Consider the following 19,825-nt stretch of genomic DNA (forward strand, 5'->3'; position numbering starts at 1 on the left):
GTATATTGGGGGAACATATTACATTTGGAGCCAGGTTGACTTTCAACTGGGAAACTTAAGATCATATAGCAAACATCTTGTAAAAAAAATTCCCTAGGCAAAAATAATAAGAGTGGTATTCCCTCCAATGCCATCTTTTCAGCACCAGTCTAATATTACCCATTTGCCTTTCTGTCTTTGTAGTCGCTCTTATGTAGTCCATCCATTTTACCCCATTTTTTGCTTTCACTTGTGGTTGTATAATGCTTAAAATGATTGTGGGAATTTTTAAAAATAAGTATTTCCTGTAACATATAACAGAAAAATGTTGTCTATCCTCCACTAGTTAACCCTGGAAATAATCTGAAATGTAGCACTCCAAATGCAGGAATACCTGTGCTCTGCCGTGCTCTGCGCCGGCCTTCTCCACAGGTGTCATAGCTCTCAGTACTGTGCACTGCTCAACTCTGTATAATGTATCGAAAGAGTCACAGCAGGGAGCCCAGCTAGACTTGGCAGTCCAGGTGATATATATATATATATGCAGGGTTAAAGTAGAAACAATACAAAAAACAATCACAGTCCACTAATGCAGCCTGTTGCAGGCTGCACCACCAGATAGATTCCAGCACTCCATGTATAATGCAAAATTAGTTTTTACTGTGCCATCAAAAAAGTAGCCATAACCATGTGCCAACAACAGCAACATAGCAGTACTTATCGTTCCTCATAGTATCCTTAAAAAATTCTGTTGATTAAAAACCATGAAACAGACATAGACCCGACAGCTGTTTTGGTGTGGAAACACTTTTCTCGAGAGAGACTGCCTACACTGTTAGGCAGTCTCTTGAGAAAGGTGTTTCCACACCGAAACAGTTGTCGGGACTGTTTCCTGGTTTGTAACCAGCAGAATTTTTTAAGGATACTATTATGAATGATAAGTATTGTTATATTGCTGTTATTGGCACATGGTTATGGCTACCATACATATATATACACGCAGTATATATATATATATATATATATATATATACATACATACATACACACACATACATACACAGTAGTTAACTGCTCTGTACATTCATTGAATTCATGACAGCTATCATCTGCCTTCAACCTATAATCCAGGCACTAGATACCACTGCAGGTAAATGACAATCAAGCAGTGGGATACCAAAATTGCAATCAGTCAGGCTGTGCGAGCTGGGTCTTCCTGCTGTGCGTGTCTCACTCAGTGTTGTGCCCTGCGTGATTTAAAGTTGGAAGTTTATGACATAGAAGATGTATATTATTATTTCACAAGCTGCTTTTCTTGATGAATGGTGCATCTGATTACAAAGCCATTCACCTGGTTCCATACAGGCATGGTTCTTGTTGGCAGTATGTGGACTATTTGGCAGACCCCCTGCCTTGTGAAAAATGGTAGAAGGGATTGAACCTATAAAAGCTGTTTAGTACAGCTTAAACTTTATTGTTCATGTAAAAAGGTTCATGATTTAGGGGTCCTCAATCAATGTTTTAAGTGACTTGGCTTAATGTAAATTCAATTGTTGTCACTGAAATGGTGTTTGCATGTTTGGCGCTAGCTGTTTTCCTTGCTCAACACAGTCTAATCTATATTAAGCCGTATGACTTGGCTGAATGAGCAGACCCTCTGGTAGAAAACTTTCAGAGGCAGGGTGAGCATTATAAAGTAAGTTTTAAAGAGGTTTCCAATACAGCTGTTTGCCAAGTCTCAACAACTATTAGCTGAACTAATAAAAAGTCACAAGACTAAACAGATTATTTTGTTAACACACTACTAAGCCACGGGGTGATAAGAGTAAATCTACAGTGGTCCTACAGGCATCTTCTCATATAGTCTTCCAACACATCATGCTCTAACAATATTCCATGTCAATTTATGTAGCTGACTATGCTACTAATCAACATGTATACCCACATGGGATAAGTGCTAGACTAGCATCTTACAATCTGTAAATAATAAAAAAAAAATATGGTTTGTAGAGCACTGCAGAATATGTTAGTGCTATACAAGTAACACTTTATATGTTTAATTTATATTTATACATTATTTTTATTCAATCTGAGAAGAACCTAGTGTTTATAGGATACCTTTACTGGCTATGGGACCAGGGGATGAATGGAATAAGCCATGCCTTTTTCTATGTTTTAGCTATGTTACAAATCATCTGAAATTATTTCTATTTTAAAACAAAGCGTAGAACCATGATGTGTAAATATTGAGACATTCATTTGTTACACAAAGACGTTTTGACTTCTCCTGCTTTTAATAATTCATAACAATAAATTCTTGTTTGTAAAGTTCCAGTTGGATGTTTAGCTAAACATGTATCTATTATTATTATTATTATTATTATTATTATTATTATTATTATTATTATTTTGTGTGTTGTCAAAAAAATTAAAAACAAAAGTGGACAAACATACTGTATGCTGGCAACAATGTATCTGGTGGGCTCATTCACACAGTACATAGCGATGAATAGCACACTATAAATAAGAAGGTGAATGTGACTTTTTCTAATAAGACATCGGGTGTTTGCAGAGATTGTGCCACATACTAATGGAAGGTTGCCGTGGGTTATTAATGCACGTAGAGACAGAAGAGATAAAAGTCTGCAATTAATTTTTCCTCCGATACTGATCAGGATGCCCCAGTGGAATGCAATGCGGCACACACCTCACAATTCATTAAACAATTTCACATTATGGCAATAAACATGGAAACCAACTATAATCATAGGCATAAAAAGTTAATAATGATAATATTAACATGAATGTGAAGACAGGACAGGTCACATGGATTTCTCCACATGGGCAGGTGTCCAACAAATCACTGCTATAAAGTCTGGACTTTATGTCCATATTCCGTGTGCAGTGAGGCACGTTCTTCTAGCTAGACAGATGTTTTAATGTCAGGATATGCATTTTGAATATATGTGTATTATAGCCATTTATTTTCAGTCTACATTGCAGTAAGTTACTGCCTCCGCTTCTGTTTACATTATAAACACTGGTCATTTTTTAAATAGTATATTTTTATTATTAGAACTATGTATGATTTGCTTATCTTGTTTGTTTTCAATCTGTGGCTAGAAACTAGCTCCTCACCAGCGTCTCAGGCATGTGTGCTTGATTCTGGAATAAGAAGTAGGGTTATCCAATGCTAGGTTATATACCAACATCTTCATGTCTTTAAAGAAAATGATTAAATGTGTTTCTTTTGTCTGCCATATAACAGCTCATTTAGATTATGGGAAAGATATGAGCTGCAATCTCAAAGCAGTCAGTCGACAGGCACACTTGCATGCTCACACACACAATTTCTGTATAATGTACATTCAGCTGTGTTTCCTGATCACTGTGGCATCTGATTACTATTTACTGCAGTTTTCCAAACTTGGCTGCAAGGCCCAGACAGGACTGTGCTGCTGTGGGTCTACCAAATGTATCCTCCATCATCTGCCTCACCCGTCTCTCCCTCTTCCTCTTCCGCCTCCTCACCAGCATCTTCTGTCTCTTTCTCTTCTTCATCTTCCCACCCGACACCACTACCGAAATCCCCAGAGAAACCAACAATGTCATCTGTGGACAAAGTAAAAAAAAAAGAGCCTTGCCTTTACTTACAAACTTAATTAAGATTCAGAACTTCCGTGTAAAATCTATGTGGTTTAGCAGTTTACTACTTTGGGGCAAACCCTTTTGTAGTTGTCCCATGTACAGTAGCAGTTTCCTGAGACACACACACATGTTTATCTGCATTGTCTGCAAGGTATGGAGAGAGGTTTTGGTGCTAGAAGACTTTATGGATTATGTATGGGAAGTGTGTGAGTGAATGTGAAAATGACTGGGGTGAGAATGGCACTTGCCCAATTAGGCAACACTTTTCTGTCCACAGATGTCTAGATCCCTTGCAAAGGATGCAAGTCTCTCTTCTACTTAGCAAACATTGCGGTCCGGCATTGATTGATAATGGACAGGCCACTAAAGAAGGAAGTAGGCCCATAGAAGACATCTTTGAAATGAGACAAACCTACATGGTTTGGTATGGTATATCATCCCTTAGCAGCTGAGGCCCAGTACAACTCTAATCTGACCAGCTCTAAATATGCATTCAAAAACAAAAACATTTTTGAAGGGGAACTGTATTAGTCCTCCAATTGTGAACACTTGTACTGTACTTCTGTGAATGTAAGTAATAATGCACGATAGATATTTGCTCAGTTGAACTGAAGAGCGTTGGAATGAAATAAGAGGAGACAAATGAGGTTATGCAGTTATGGTAGTAACACATTTGGGGCCTGTTTCAGAGGTCGCAGCTGCGTATTTTGTCGGTGTCTTGGGTGAGATAAAATGCAAATACTAGTTTCAGCTTTCCCCTTGCGCACTAGCCGTATGCTGGCATGTGCAATCCTGGAAATGCCCACTTTCAGTTCCCATGCACGTGTAACACCGCCGGTGGTTCTGGGCAATACACCATCGGCGTACGATCGAAACTTGCACCTGGCTTATGGCCTCTGTGGCTGCAACTCTCCTTCACAGCCACAGACATGCTACAGTCACAGACATGCCCACAACACTCCCTTACACCGCCTACACCACATGTGTTATCTTCAGGCCACCTCCCAGTCACCACCCATTACTTTGCCTCTTGGTTTCTGATAACTTTTCTCACATACGCGACAGCATCTTTGTGCATATTTTCATAATATTTAATGAATACCCAGTAGTACATAATTGCATAACTACGTGAACATCCGCATTGCATGTGGTTTGCATGCACCCCTGAATCAGGCCCTATGGCTTATTGGACAAGAAAGGAGAAAGATGTAATATTTCCATTATGATAGCTAAGTCAACAGTAGGGGGACAGACTGAGTAGGAAAGAAAAACACAGAGGGGTTGGGCAGTAAAGACAGAAAACACAGAGAGGATGGGCAGTAAAGACAGTAAACACAGAGGGGTTGGGCAGTAAAGACAGAAAACACAGAGGGGTTGGGCAGTAAAGACAGAAAACACAGAGGGGTTGGGCAGTAAAGACAGAAAACACAGAGGGGTTGGGTAGTAAAGACAGAAAACACAGAGGGGTCGGGCAGTAAAGACAGAAAACACAGAGGGGTTGGGCAGTAAAGACAGAAAACACAGAGGGGTTGGGTAGTAAAGACAGAAAACACAGAGAGGTTGGGCAGTAAAGACAGAAACACAGAGGGGTTGGGCAGTAAAGACAGAAAACACAAACACAGAGGGGTTGGGCAGTAAAGACAGAAAACACAGAGGGGTTGGGCAGTAAAGACAGAAAACACAGAGGGGTTGGGCAGTAAAGACAGAAAACACAGAGGGGTTGGGTAGTAAAGACAGAAAACACAGAGGGGCTGGGCAGTAAAGACAGAAAACACAGAGGGGTTGGGCAGTAAAGACAGAAAACACAGAGGGGTTGGGTAGTAAAGACAGAAAACACAGAGGGGTTGGGCAGTAAAGACAGAAAACACAAGAAGGGTTAGGCAGTAAAGACAGAAAACACAGAGGGGTTGGGCAGTAAAGACAGAAAACACAAGAAGGGTTAGGCAGTAAAGACAGAAAACACAGAGGGGCTGGGCAGTAAAGACAGAAAACACAGAGGGGTTGGGCAGTAAAGACAGAAAATACAGAGGGGTTGGGCAGTAAAGACAGAAAACACAAAAAGGGTTGGGAAGTAAAGACAGAAAACACAGAGGGGTTGGGCAGTAAAGACAGAAAACACAGAGAGGTTGGGCAGTAAAGACAGGAAACACAGAGAGGTTGGGCAGTAAAGACAGAAAACACAGAGGGGTTGGGCAGTAAAGACAGAAAACAGAGAGAGGTTGGGCAGTAAAGACAGAAAACACAGAGGGGTTGGGCAGTAAAGACAGAAAACACAGAGGAGTTTGGCAGTAAAGATAGAAAACACAGAGGGGTTGGGCAGTAAAGATAGAAAACACAGAGGGGTTGGGCAGTAAAGACAGAAAACACAGAGGGGTTGGGCAGTAAAGACAGAAAACACAGAGGGGTTGGGTAGTAAAGACAGAAAACACAAGAAGGCTTGGGCAGTAAAGACAGAAAACACAGAGGGGTTGGGCAATAAAGACAGAAAACACAAGAATGGTTGGGCAGTAAAGACAGAAAATACAGAGGGGCTGGGCAGTAAAGACAGAAAACACAGAGGGGTTGGGCAGTAAAGACAGAAAACACAGAGGAGTTGGGCAGTAAAGACAGAAACACAGAGGGGTTTGGAAGTAAAGACAGAAAACACAGAGGGGTTGGGCAATAAAGACAGAAAACACAGAGGGGATTGGCAGTAAAGACAGAAAACACAGAGAAGTTGGGCAGTAAAGACAGAAAACACAGAGGGGTTGGTAGTAAAGACAGAAAACACAGAGGGGTTGGGCAGTAAAGACAGAAAACACAAGAATGGTTGGGCAGTAAAGACAGAAAATACAGAGGGGCTGGGCAGTAAAGACAGAAAACACAGAGGGGTTGGGCATTAAAGACAGAAAACACAGAGGGGTTGGGCAGTAAAGACAGAAAACACAGAGGGGTTGGGCAGTAAAGGTAGAAAACACAGAGGGGTTGGTAGTAAAGACAGAAAATACAGAGGGGTTGGGCAGTAAAGACAGAAAACACAAGAATGGTTGGGCAGTAAAGACAGAAAATACAGAGGGGCTGGGCAGTAAAGACAGAAAACACAGAGGGGTTGGGCAGTAAAGACAGAAAACACAGAGGGGTTGGGCAGTAAAGACAGAAAACACAAGAAGGGTTGGGCAGTAAAGACAGAAAACACAGAGGGGTTGGGCAGTAAAGACAGAAAACACAGAGGGGTTTGGCAGTAAAGACAGAAAATACAGAGGGGCTGGGCAGTAAAGACAGAAAACACAGAGGGGTTGGGCAGTAAAGACAGAAAACACAGAGGGGTTGGGCAGTAAAGACAGAAAACACAGAGGGGTTGGGTAGTAAAGACAGAAAACACAGAGGGGTCGGGCAGTAAAGACAGAAAACACAGAGGGGTTGGGCAGTAAAGACAGAAAACACAGAGGGGTTGGGCAGTAAAGACAGAAAATACAGAGAGGTTGGGCAGTAAAGACAGAAAACACAGAGGGGTTGGGCAGTAAAGACAGAAAACACAGAGAGGTTGGGCAATAAAGACAGAAACACAGAGGGGTTTGGCAGTAAAGACAGAAAACACAAGAAGGGTTGGTAGTAAAGACAGAAAACACAGAGGGGCTGGGCAGTAAAGACAGAAAACACAGAGGGGTTGGACAGTAAAGACAGAAAACACAAGAAGGGTTGGGCAGTAAAGACAGAAAACACAGAGGGGCTGGGCAGTAAAGACAAAAAACACAGAGGGGTTGGGCAGTAAAGACAGAAATCACAGAGGAGTTGGGCAGTAAAGACAGAAACACAGAGGGGTTTGGCCGCAAAGGCAGAAAACACAGAAGGGTTGGGCAGTAAAGACAGAAAACACAGAGGGGTTGGGCAGTAAATACAGAAAACACAAGAAGGGTTGGGCAGTAAAGACATAAACCACAGAGGGGCTGCGCGGTAAAGACAGAAAACACAGAGGGGTTGGGCAGTAAAGACAGAAAACACAGAGGGGTTGGGCAGTAAAGACAGAAAACAAGAGGGGTTGGGCAGTAAAGACAGAAAACACAGAGAGGTTGAGCAGTAAAGACAGAAAACACAGAGAGGTTGGGCAGTAAAGACAGAAAACACAGAGGGGTTGGGCAGTAAAGACAGAAAACACAGAGGGGCTGGGCAGTAAAGACAGAAAACACAGAGGGGTTGGGCAGTAAAGACAGAAACACAGAGTGGTTTGGCAGTAAAGACAGAAAAGACAGAGGGGTTGGGCAGTAAAGACAGAAAACACAGAGGGGTTGGGCAGTAAAGACAGAAAACACAGAGGGGTTGGGCAGTAAAGACAGAAAACATAAGAAGGGCTGGGCAGTAAAGACAGAAAACACAGAGGAGTTGGGCAGTAAAGACAGAAAACACAGAGGGCTTGGGCAGTATAGACAGAAAACACAAGAAGGGTTGGGCAGTAAAGACAGAAAACACAGAGGAGTTGGGCAGTAAAGACAGAAAACACAGAGGGGTTGGGCAGTAAAGACAGAAAACACAGAGGGGTTAGGCAGTAAAGACAGAAAACACAAGAAGGGTTGGGCAGTAAAGACAGAAAACACAGAGGGGTTGGGCAGTAAAGACAGAAAACACAGAGGGGTTTGGCAGTAAAGACAGAAAACACAGAGGGGTTGGGCAATAAAGACAGAAAACACAGAGGGGTTTGGCAGTAAAGACAGAAAACACAGAGGGGTTGGGCAGTAAAGACAGAAAACACAGAGGGGTTGGTAATAAAGACAGAAAACACAGAGGGGTTGGGCAGTAAAGACAGAAAACACAAGAATGGTTGGTCAGTAAAGACAGAAAATACAGAGGGGCTGGGCAGTAAAGACAGAAAACCCAGAGGGGTTGGGCATTAAAGACAGAAAACACAGAGGGGTTGGGCAGTAAAGACAAAAAACACAGAGGGGTTGGACAGTAAAGGTAGAAAACACAGAGGGGTTGGGCAGTAAAGACAGAAAATACAGAGGGGTTGGGCAGTAAAGACAGAAAACACAAGAATGGTTGGGCAGTAAAGACAGAAAATACAGAGGGGCTGGGCAGTAAAGACAGAAAACACAAGAAGGGTTGGGCAGTAAAGACAGAAAACACAGAGGGGTTGGGCAGTAAAGACAGAAAACACAGAGGGGTTGGGCAGTAAAGACAGAAAACACAGAGGGGTTGGGCAGTAAAGACAGAAAACACAGAGGGGTTGGGCAGTAAAGACAGAAAACACAGAGGGGTTAGGCAGTAAAGACAGAAAACACAGAGAGGTTGGCCAGTAAAGACAGAAAACACAGAGGGGTTGGGCAGTAAAGACAGAAAACACAAGAAGGGTTGGGCAGTAAAGACAGAAAACACAGAGGAGTTGGGCAGTAAAGACAGAAAACACAGAGGGGTTGGGCAGTAAAGACAGAAAACACAGAGAGGTTGGGCAGTAAAGGCAGTAAAGACAGAAAACACAGAGGGGTTGGGCAGTAAAGACAGAAAACACAGAGGGGTTGGGCAGTAAAGACAGAAAACACAGAGGGGTTGGTAGTAAAGACAGAAAACAAAGGCTGCAAAAGTCAGGAAACAACAAGTGGACAGATAGAAAACCCTAAAGTGAGAATACGATAATGCAGAGAACTGCACAAAAGCAAGTGATAAAAGCTTGTCGTAATGTCAAAATTCTGCGGGGGGAATTCAATTCAATGCATTGTGGAGCCGGGCATCACTGTGATGCCTGGCTGCGCACATATCGGCCATATACGCTAGGGCTGACGTTGCAGGTTTTACTTTGCACCTGTATGGGATGCGAGGGAAAACTTGCAATGCTGCCAGGTGAGAAGTGCTGATCCAGAGCAGCATATCGCGTCCATTGCGCTGAATTGAATTTCCCCCTTTATTGTAATCATTTTTCTTTCATACTAGTACACAAATCAGATAATCTATAGAATGTATTGGTAAAATAAGTCTATTGCAGATGAAACTTACATTTAAACATAAAGTATATGGAAATTAGGGAAACCTCCCCCTTTTCTCAGTCCATAGATAATGCCACAGTCAGGGATATAAAACTTCATCTGGGTGCCCAGCAGTGCGAGTAAAACCCCTGAGGGCCCCCATTCTGAGCATGCATCGGCCCATGAATCTAATAGGCTGGTAGAAATTGAAATCACTTATCTTGTTTCTCAAGTGCATTCTGAAGGTGACACTTACCACAGTCTGGGTTGCCATGTATCCTTGTGCCCGTCAGCTCAGAGCCATGCTGATCTACACACCAACACTCCCCACTGGCCTGATCACACTGCATCTTTCTGTAGTACCCATCTTCATCACAGCTGGGAATGAACACTCCTGCAACATAGTTACCACTCATTACTAATCCTTCTTCCATGCTAAAATTCAAACTATTATTACATATAAAGAATACAAACATTTTGGAACAAAATTAAAATCTAATTTACTTACTTTTAAAGAAAGCAAATAAAAGTAGTGTTGTAGAAATATCTAACTACCACCTTTCGAAAGCTGAGCATTTATTGTATGACATATACTTAGACTACAAGCCTCCATGTTGTTACAGAGAAACACTGTGATGCATGATCTACAAGTCCTGAGTGTACCCTGGAGATAGAGATAGAACATACTCATTACATTTAAATACTGACCAGGTTTCTTCTTGGCAGCTTCTTGGATCTGTACTTTCTCGAGTTCTACAAGGCATGGAGGCTCTGAAAATGGAGGACACATGGATAGGAAAATCAGCATTACAAAATTGTTCTCACACAGGTGCTATTTCTCCATTTAGACTAATTGTGCTTAGAAAGAAATAAACTATAGCACTTATTCATGGGTAAGAAAAGCCTACTGTAGTCACCAGTCTCTGATAAGGAACCAGAGCCCAACAATTGAGACAATTAATGGATTTGTACACAGCTAAATGTAAGTCCTTCCCCCGTTCCTTCACTGTGAGGGGATTGTTCCGTATTACTGTGACTTGCAGTCATGTGATAATGTCCCCTTCTATTGCTCGCTTACTCTCTCTCCAGAAACAGAAGCACCACTCAGCAGTGGACACCCGCCCGTCCTTGTAAGTATCGCAGGAGTTGAAGAATGGCCGGATGCAAATCTCATACTTGTCGAGGTTGATGGCTGCCAATTCAGCTTGGTCCAAAAAGAGGTCATTGTTGGAGTCTAACTTGGAGAACATCCATCCTATTGAGTCCTTGCAGCTGGCCACGAGGGTCTTGTCTAGCACTGCAAAAAGAACAGCCTTAGTTAATAGCTTTTCTAAAATTGTGTCCAAAGGTAAAAAATGTTTCTTAAAGTAATATTACAGATAATATATCTTATTTTTAAAATAGTATTTGAAATATCAGTCATAATGCTATTTTATTCCAAAAGCCCATGGTACTATCCAAATATATTGGCGAGCATGTACTGTATATATAAATCATTTTATCTTGGTTATGGACAGGTATGTTTCCATACTTAAAATTTTTATGGAAATAAAACATGTATCATGTAGTTCACTAAAAATAGCTACATATATGATATACCTATGTTACTCATCTACAGTATGAGTTACATAGATTGAGACAGAAACACACACAAACATTAGCTGTATTTTTTCATATCAGGATATAATTTACAATCAACTGATTATTACCCTGTATTACAATGTATTAAATCTGTTTTTTTATTCTAAATTATTTTGCCATATTTATTCCACACAAAACGGTAAAGCTATATGTGAAAAAGTTTACTGTATAGAATTGGATTATGGTGATTAGCATTGTGTTATGGCGATTAGCATTGGGTTATGGTGAATAGCATTGTGTTATGGTGAATAGCATTGTGTTATGGTGATTAGTATTATGTTATGGTGATTAGCATTGTGTTATGGTGATTAGCATTGTGTTATGGTGATTGGTATTGTGTTATGGTGATTAGCATTGTTATGGTGATTAGAATTGTGTTTGATATTTACCAAACATCCTGTCGTGCATGAAGACCAAACAACTCCGCTTTGATCTTATGTGACCAGAGGACATTGGGCGTGGATCAAAAGGTGGATGCAGTGTCGATTCAGTCTCAGCAGCTGATGTTTCCAGTCTGCGCATGTGTCTAAATTGCACTGCGCATATACCGAAATGAACACTGGTGTGTCATTACCGTTTCGGGGGTGTATAACAACCACACAGTTGCAGTGTTTCTGACCCGGCATCTTACTTGAGACAGGCATTCTGAGCAACCATAGGGTTGCTCAGAGAACTGATGGTGCCACCAAAGTTCGTCCAATGCTGCATCTTTATGCGCAAGCAGCGGAACTGAGAAGCCGGTTGTGGGTGTCTCTGTAGAAAAGACGGCGACTGCAACATTTGCATAACTTCTCGTATCCGCTACCTACGGGATTGCAGCAGCAAGGGGCTCATGTCCTCCTCTGACAAGGCCCAATGTTCCAAAGGTCTCTCGTTTCGTTCAGATGCAACTGAGCTTGGTATGGAAGTAGTAAGTGTCGTCTTATATTTTGTTGGATAAATAATGATAAAGTTATGTGATTTCTGTGACATGATCGAATTTACCATTTAATGAGGACTATATGATATAATATATAGATAGATAGATAGATAATTATCTGTCTACAGGTACTATCTAATTATAAATAAAACACTATAGCCTGTGTTGTATTCTGAAACTTTTGCCTCCTATCTATATTATTGTGGATTTAGCCCCACTGGGACTGTAATGACTATTCAGACTGAACAATCATTAGTCACTACAGCCATATGTAACAAGAGTTAATACGAGAGTTATTTTTTTTCCAATACAACAATTTAATTTGTGCTTAAGGTAAAAGGGGTCAAATAAGTGTATGAATCACATGGGACAAATTGACAGAACATTCATTGTTCTATTTATGAACAGTATGACCTCAATCTGCTCAAGATTATCATTTTTCTTGGGTTTAGCTGTTCCAGGGCATAAACACGTTCTCATAACATCTGTGAAATCCCATCTTGGATAGGCTAGACGTGCGCTTATTTGCTGGTCAGACCCACCTCATAGTGTTTATCAACATCCCTCGGTGGTACCATTGTCCCAGTGTCATGCCAGGAGATTCTGATAATTACTTTCTAAAATGTTTTGCTTTACTAACGAGGTGCTAATTAAGCAATTAATCTTTTTTCCAAAGAACTGATCAAGCTCTTTTGGAATGTGAAGTGCTCCAATAAATTATTGGCCTGAGTTTCATGCAAACTGTTTCTAGATTTAAGGCCAGATGCTTCATCTGAGTCTTTTAATTGACACCCGCAGATCGTGTTGCATATGTCTGCACCATGTTCATTAATATAGGTTTTGTCTGTGCAAGGAAGTATAGCATGTGGGTAGATAATTGGGATTATTCACTTTCTGGCAATCACTTTCAATGTATGTGTGAGTGTAAATGTAATGGGCACAGGAATGAATGTAATAAACACTTTTCACTGTTATCATGGGAGTAAAACGGGATGGATATGGTTTATTTGGGGGGGAGGTGGGGGGCAGTTATATGTCGAATCCGACGTGCTGACATGCTAGTAATGCAATGTACAGCATTCCACCTGTCTCTCCTTTAAAACTTTAAACGTCATGCTTTACCATCGGAATGGGATTGGTTAGAGAGGGGAGAGGTGGAGTTTAGAAACTTACCAGTCCCAGTCGGGATATCCTCCTGTCAGGCTTGCGCAGTCTGGATTTGAACCGGTGGCAGTTTAGCCGCCGGTTCAAATTCTGATTTCACAAGCCTGACAGGAGGATATCCCGACGGTGGCTGGTAGGTGTTCTAACCCTAAACCCTAACCCTCCCTTGGTGGTGCCTAACCCTAAAACTCCCAGGGGGGTGCCTAACCCTAAATCCCCCCAGGGGTGCCTAATCCTAACCCCTCCTTCCTGCACCCTAAACCTAACCCTAACGGGGGATTGCCTAACCCTAACCTGCCCCCAGTGGTGGCTAACCCTAACCTCCCTTTCCCCAGCCTAACCCTAACCCTCCTCAGGGGGTGCCTAACCCTAAATCCACCCAGGGGTGTCGAAATCTAGCCTCCCCCCCCTCCTGTGGCTAACAGTTAAGATGCGCCGTAATTACCTCGATTGGTCCGGTGTCTGTCTGTCTTCCAGAATCGGGATTAAGATAGGCATCGTTATTTCGACACATATCTTAAGTCATGTGTCGGGCTTTAGGCGTCGGTATTTAGACCGGCGGCATTCAGTCTGCCGGTCTAATAACTGCCTCCCTTTACCATCATGTTTAAAGTTGTAAAGCTGAGGCAGTTATGATGCTTTACATCCCATTACTGGCATGTTGGTATGTTGGGTTCAACTTACCTCTTTCCCGCTTCCTAATGTCGATAAGTTACCTACATCCTGAGTAAAACATTTCACAGTTTTCTGGTTAAACTAAGGAAGATATACCATTATTTGGTGGGAATAAGTATTTTTTGTACATACAGTGCAGTAAAGTACATTTACTAGTTTGATGGGAAATACCATGTGCTCATAAATAACCATACTAGTCGAAGCAAATATAATAGTTGTCTTGTCTTGAGTAAGTAATATAACAGCATTGATTGGATGGTTTAGGACATTGAGAGGCCACATGTGACTCTCCAAGCCAACACATTTAGCCCCCAGCTCCTTCCTTGTCAGGTTTATTTGTTATACCTGGTAACATTTCTTTAAAATGTCAGCTGTTATGTTATTACAGAAAGGTGTCTCTTTCTTTAATTCAAATATATTGTTTTAATGTATTACTGACCATGGGTGGGGCGCAGCATTGTGACTGTTACATGGTAGCCCGTGCTGCCCCTGGAGTGCATCAGGTTTCCCATCACTGGTGTAGTAGTATGCTCTACTGTACTGTCACCGAAGGATGATTACTGTACCTGTGACTTGTTTTGCTGCTGGATTTGATGTGTTATTCTGCTTGGAATTCTCGTGAAGCAGTTGGAACCAATCCCGTAAACGGTCCCCGAGATCCGCTAGATCCTGACCAGTACATGTTTCTCCTGAAGAAAGTAGGAAAACTTGTTTTATTAAAAATGGCATCCAAAGTGCACAGTAATGGTATCCTCTACCATACGCACTGTACAATCTCAAAACTTAACTGGTTATCATTGTACCCAAACAATTTCCATCAATGCACTCATTGAACAGTCAATAATACAGTAATATATCCTTTTCTATATGTATAGTATCTGTGAATCATGATCAATTTGTTCCCCCCCCCCCCCCGTCGACAATATAGACATGCAAATACACATATTGCTGTTTCTTTCTTAGTAACACAACTAATATATGACATACAGTACTAATCTACTGTACCCAGCTCAGACACCACCCCCGACCCGCCCGCTACTCTGTCAAGCTACGCCTTCTCTCTGCTATTCTGGCAGTGGGAGCCAATGTGGCGCACAGCCAGGCTTCCACCTAACGCAATAGAGGAGATGGGACAGACATCCTACAGTTATTACAGATGTGTCCACATACATCTAGCCTCCTTGCGTGTTTAACAGCCCTCCTAGTCGCGCCCTGCCGTGGCGTGACTTGGTGGTGCCAGGCGTCTTTTATTGTGCAGCTTTTTACCTTCAAATGCGTTTTATTCACACAGTGATGCATATAGACAGTACAAGCAGCTTCTGCTGATTAAATGATATACTACACAGAAACATATGTGTATGTGTACATTCATTCAGTAGCAGTGGAAGCTTACCTTGTTTGCTGGTGTCAGCGGTGGTACTAGTGGGCGTGGTGGGAGTGGCATTTACTGTTGGGCAAGGGCACGAGCCTTGGCACCTAACAGACAGCTGTTTGCTGCTAAGACACGCCTGCTGCTCCAGTTTACACTAGTAGAGTAAAGAGAATCATGATCAGAAGGCTGATATGCCAATCCTTGTTCAGTGATGGGTGCATATGCCTGTAGTATTTTATATGATGATGATGTTATAAAAGAAAAAGTCGCTTTATACGAATAATTGGAAATGCAGTTTAGTAATGTGACAAATGGCACTTACAGTATGTTTTAATTGACTGCTATGATAATGTATGCATTTAGCTTATAATGAAGTCAAGCATGTCATAGTAAGAGCTTTTTGAAGCCCCTAATAGTATAGCACTTTTTCCTGCAGGGTATGTCTAAACCCATCAATTCTACCCTCTGAATCGTCTCAGTTATAAATGCTTGATATAATATTTAGGTTTGTGTTTCACATTTAAGTACAATGTGCATAAGACCGTGATAACAGAACACTGCATTGTAGTCTGACAATGAACTCCAACCAGCTGCACTACCATGGTTGAGCAAGCCAGAACCCCATGAAGCCATTCGGCACAAGTCCTGCATGTCTTGTACTCACTCACTGAATAGTAATAGCCGTTACATAGCCCTCCACCCCCGAAATTCCAATTACTCCTTACCACAGAGCTGTATGTATGTCCATCAGAACCGCAGATGGATGCTGGCTGGATCACATGACAAGGCTTGCAAAGGTTATCTTTGCTGCCATGCAGCTTCAAGTTGGGCTGTTTAATTCTGTAACATATATATTCAAAAAGACATTATGAGAAACATTAAGTTACATTTCTTTTTACTCCCTTCACTGCAGAGGACGAGTCGGACTCATGCTCCAGATATACAGGAGCATAGTAAAAAAAACAACAAAGGCTAAATATAATAGATTGTGAGCCGGTGCCGCTGCGGGGATACATGCGAGTATGCCCATATTTTTAAAGCAGCAATCATGTTAAAAGCTAAACCAAGTTGGCAATGTGCATGCCGCAGGAGGTGGAGGTCAAAGAGGGAACCTTCAGATACGTCATCAATAGATGGAATTGCCTATTGGGCACAAGCTCCAGAAAGTTTTTCTTTCCGGAGCTTGGTGCATACAGGCACATCGCAGCCCCACAGAATTCTGTGGGGGCTGCAGTGCCAACGGGCCACCACCGATATCTCTAATATCCACTGCGGACCACCCTGCTGCCCACTGTGTGCCAAAACAGGAAATGAAGTGGACTTGGGTGAATATTTATCAGTCAGTTTAGGGAAATTTTCTTGCTGTTGATTACCTGTAGTACGAGGCTACTTACTGTATATACTAACATATCATCTGGAAGGATAGAAAGGACTTATAGGTATTTTAAAATATGTAAGACACAAACAGTATGTGTAGCAATACCCAGGGACAACAGTAAATGTAGTTCACCATTATTGCACATAGACCAACAACAGTTTTACTAATTTTTTTTTACTTCCAATGAAAACCTGAAGGCAAACAGGATCCATACTTAGATGAGGTGTAAACTGCCCCTTATGGTTCCTTGCCAAGTTTGATTAATTAATATAAACATAGGTAGCCATTGTGTAGTGTTATGTAAATATATACAGTCAGGTGCATAAATATTGGGACATTGACAGAATTTTCATATTTTGGCCTCTATTCACCACCACAATGGCTTTGAAATGAAACAAACAAGATGTGCTTTAACTGCAGACTTTCAGATTTCATTTGAGGGTATTTACATCCAAATCAGGTGAACGGTGTAGGAATTACAATGGTTTCTATATGTGCCTCCCACTTTTTAAGGGGCCAAAAGTAATGGGACAAACTAAACAATCCTAAATCTAACTTTCACTTTTTAATACTTTGTTGCAAATCCTTTGCAGGCAATTACAGCCTGAAGTCTGGAACGCATAGACATCACCAGACGCTGGGTTTCATCCCTGGTGATGCTCTGCCAGGCCTCTGCTGCAAATGTATTCAGATATTGCTTGTTCTTGGGGCATTTTCCCTTCAGTTTTGTCTTCATCAAGTGAAATGCATGCTCAATCAGATTCAGCTCAGGGGATTGACTTGGCCATTGCATAACATTCTACTTTTTAGCCTTATAAAACTCTTTGGTTGCCTTTGCAGTATGCTTCGGGTCATTGTCCATCTGCACTGTGAAGCACCGTTCAATGAGTTCTGAAGCATTTGACTGAATATGAGCATATAATATTGCCCGAAACACTTCAGAATTCATTCTGCTGCTTTTGTCAGCAGTCACATCATCAATAAATACAAGGGAACCAGTTCCATTGGCAGCCATACATGCCCACGCCATGACACTACCACCACCATGCTTCACTGATGAGGTGGTATGTTTTTAGATCATGAGCAGTTCCTTTCCTTCTCCATACTCTTCTTTTACCATCACTCTGGTAAAAGTTGATTTTTGTCTCATCTGTCCATAGGATGTTGTTCCAGAACTGTAATGGCTTTTTTAGATGTTGTTTGGCAAACTCTAATCTGGTCTTCCTGTTTTTGTGGCTCACCAATGGTTTACATCTTGTTGTGAACCCTCTATATTCACTCTTGTGAAGTCTTCTCTTGATTGTTGACTTTGACACATATACACCTACCTCCTGGAGAGTGTTCTTGATTTGGCCAACTGTTGTGAAGGGGTTTTTCTTCACCAGGGAAATAATTCTTCTGTCATCCACCACAGTTGTTTTCCGTGGTCTTCCGGGTCTTTTGGTGTTGCTGTGCTCTCCGATGCGTTCTTTCTTTTTAAGAATGTTCCAAACAGTTGATTTGGCCACACCTAATGTTTTTGCTATCTCTCTGATGGGTTTGTTTTGATTTTTCAGCCTAATGATGGCTTGCTTCACTGATAGTGACAGCTCTTTGGATCTCATATTGAGAGGGAATAGCCCACACCTGTCCATGAAATAGCTTTTGAGTTGATAGTCCCATTACTTTTGGCCCCTTAAAAAGTGGGAGGCACATATAGAAACCGTTGTAATTCCTACACCGTTCACCTGATTTGGATGTAATTACCCTCAAATTAAATCTGAAAGTCTGCAGTTAAAGCACATCTTGTTTATTTCATTTCAAAGCCATTGTGGTGGTGAATAGAGGCCAAAATATGAAAATTCTGTCAATGTCCCAATAGTTATGCACCTGACTGTATACATTAATGATTTTCCTGTATTGCCCTGCAGATATGTGTAAATATAGATTATGCATGTGATGTATACCAAATTAATGTCTTATAAATGCACCTGGTGTTTATTTTCCTACTCACCTGTGCTCCAACTTCTTGCGACTTATGCACATGGCTTTCTGGTAACCGTGGGCAATGCAAACCTTGTGTCGACTGCACTTCACCTTCTGACAAGGGTCCTTCGTAGTGTCCAGGGCTGAAATCAGGACAATAAATAAAAGGATGAAGGGGGTTTAAGGGCTTTAGAAATATTACTATGATCTTTTTACATGGAAAATCCTCTGAAAATCCTCCATTCTGCTATATGGCAGGAAGTACATATTAGAACCATTAATAGGGTCGTATATATCTCAGTTCCAATGGCAACACGTTCCCGGGGAATCAGGGAATTGTCTGAAATGTAATCACTCCCGAGCTACATTCTTTCATAATATGTGGGAGTGTGGTAAAATTAGAGAGTTTTGGCATAAGGTTATGGTTTTTATAACCACGATATGTGGTTTGTACCTTACAAAAGATCCCCTAGCTATGTTATGTGTACATTTTGCGAATTGGGACTTCCAGGGTTGAAAGACAGAATTGTTGCCCTTTCTTACATTGGTTGTAACTGTAGCGAAGAATCTTATGCTCTTGTAATTGGACAGTTTGCACAGCGCCATCTCTTCAAGCGGTTAAAAACACACTGCTACAAATCCTTTATTTTGATAGACGGGCAACTATACCTGATGTTGAGAGAGGGGTGGTCCGTTTTTATGCTAAATGGGGTGTATGTGTTGACACCTTGGATCCTGTTGTTAAGATACATATATTGAAGCTGTTCCGAGACAACAAATTGGTTTTCATTTGGAAATAACATATATAGAATTTTTGATGCTGTATATTTGTAATTTCTTATCATCATACTCAGATGTTGCAAGATACTGTATGTCTCCTTTTCTTTTGTGGGGGAGACTGGAATTTCTTTACTGCAGAAGTGTTAAGTAGATGAGTAGGGCCTGGCTGCACTAGGGTTCAGGGTTTAAGCCCCTCCTTCCTTTTTATGTATGTTTTCTTTGAGTTTATTATTCTATTACATTATTTTCTTTCCACCTTGAACTTTCTATGTTTTCTATTTCTTCTCTTTACTTGTGCTACATTTTGTTTTCCTGTGGAGCCTAATAGTAGGATATTACTGACCGGATATATTACACCATGTTATACCTGT

General features: G+C 41.4%; 1 protein-coding gene across 1 annotated transcript in view; it reads right to left on the bottom strand.

Annotated features, from left to right (window-relative positions):
• Positions 1-928: 928 nt before the first annotated feature.
• SPOCK2 (SPARC (osteonectin), cwcv and kazal like domains proteoglycan 2) overlaps positions 929-19,825 on the bottom strand; it is a 126,725-nt gene continuing 107,828 nt past the window's right edge. The window contains exons 3-10 of the mRNA XM_088476696.1: positions 18,703-18,817; positions 16,057-16,171; positions 15,353-15,485; positions 14,526-14,648; positions 10,639-10,857; positions 10,269-10,331; positions 9,817-9,954; positions 929-3,591 (exon numbers count right to left, since the gene is read on the bottom strand). Coding sequence (XP_088332822.1) covers positions 3,446-3,591; positions 9,817-9,954; positions 10,269-10,331; positions 10,639-10,857; positions 14,526-14,648; positions 15,353-15,485; positions 16,057-16,171; positions 18,703-18,817 — 1,052 coding nt within the window. The 3' untranslated portion in view covers positions 929-3,445. The remainder of the gene's footprint in view (positions 3,592-9,816; positions 9,955-10,268; positions 10,332-10,638; positions 10,858-14,525; positions 14,649-15,352; positions 15,486-16,056; positions 16,172-18,702; positions 18,818-19,825) is intronic.

Source organism: Taudactylus pleione, unplaced genomic scaffold (genome assembly GCF_031769625.1).
Source record: "Taudactylus pleione unplaced genomic scaffold, aTauple2 ptg000016l, whole genome shotgun sequence".
In the NCBI taxonomy this organism is placed as follows: Eukaryota; Metazoa; Chordata; class Amphibia; order Anura; family Myobatrachidae; genus Taudactylus; species Taudactylus pleione.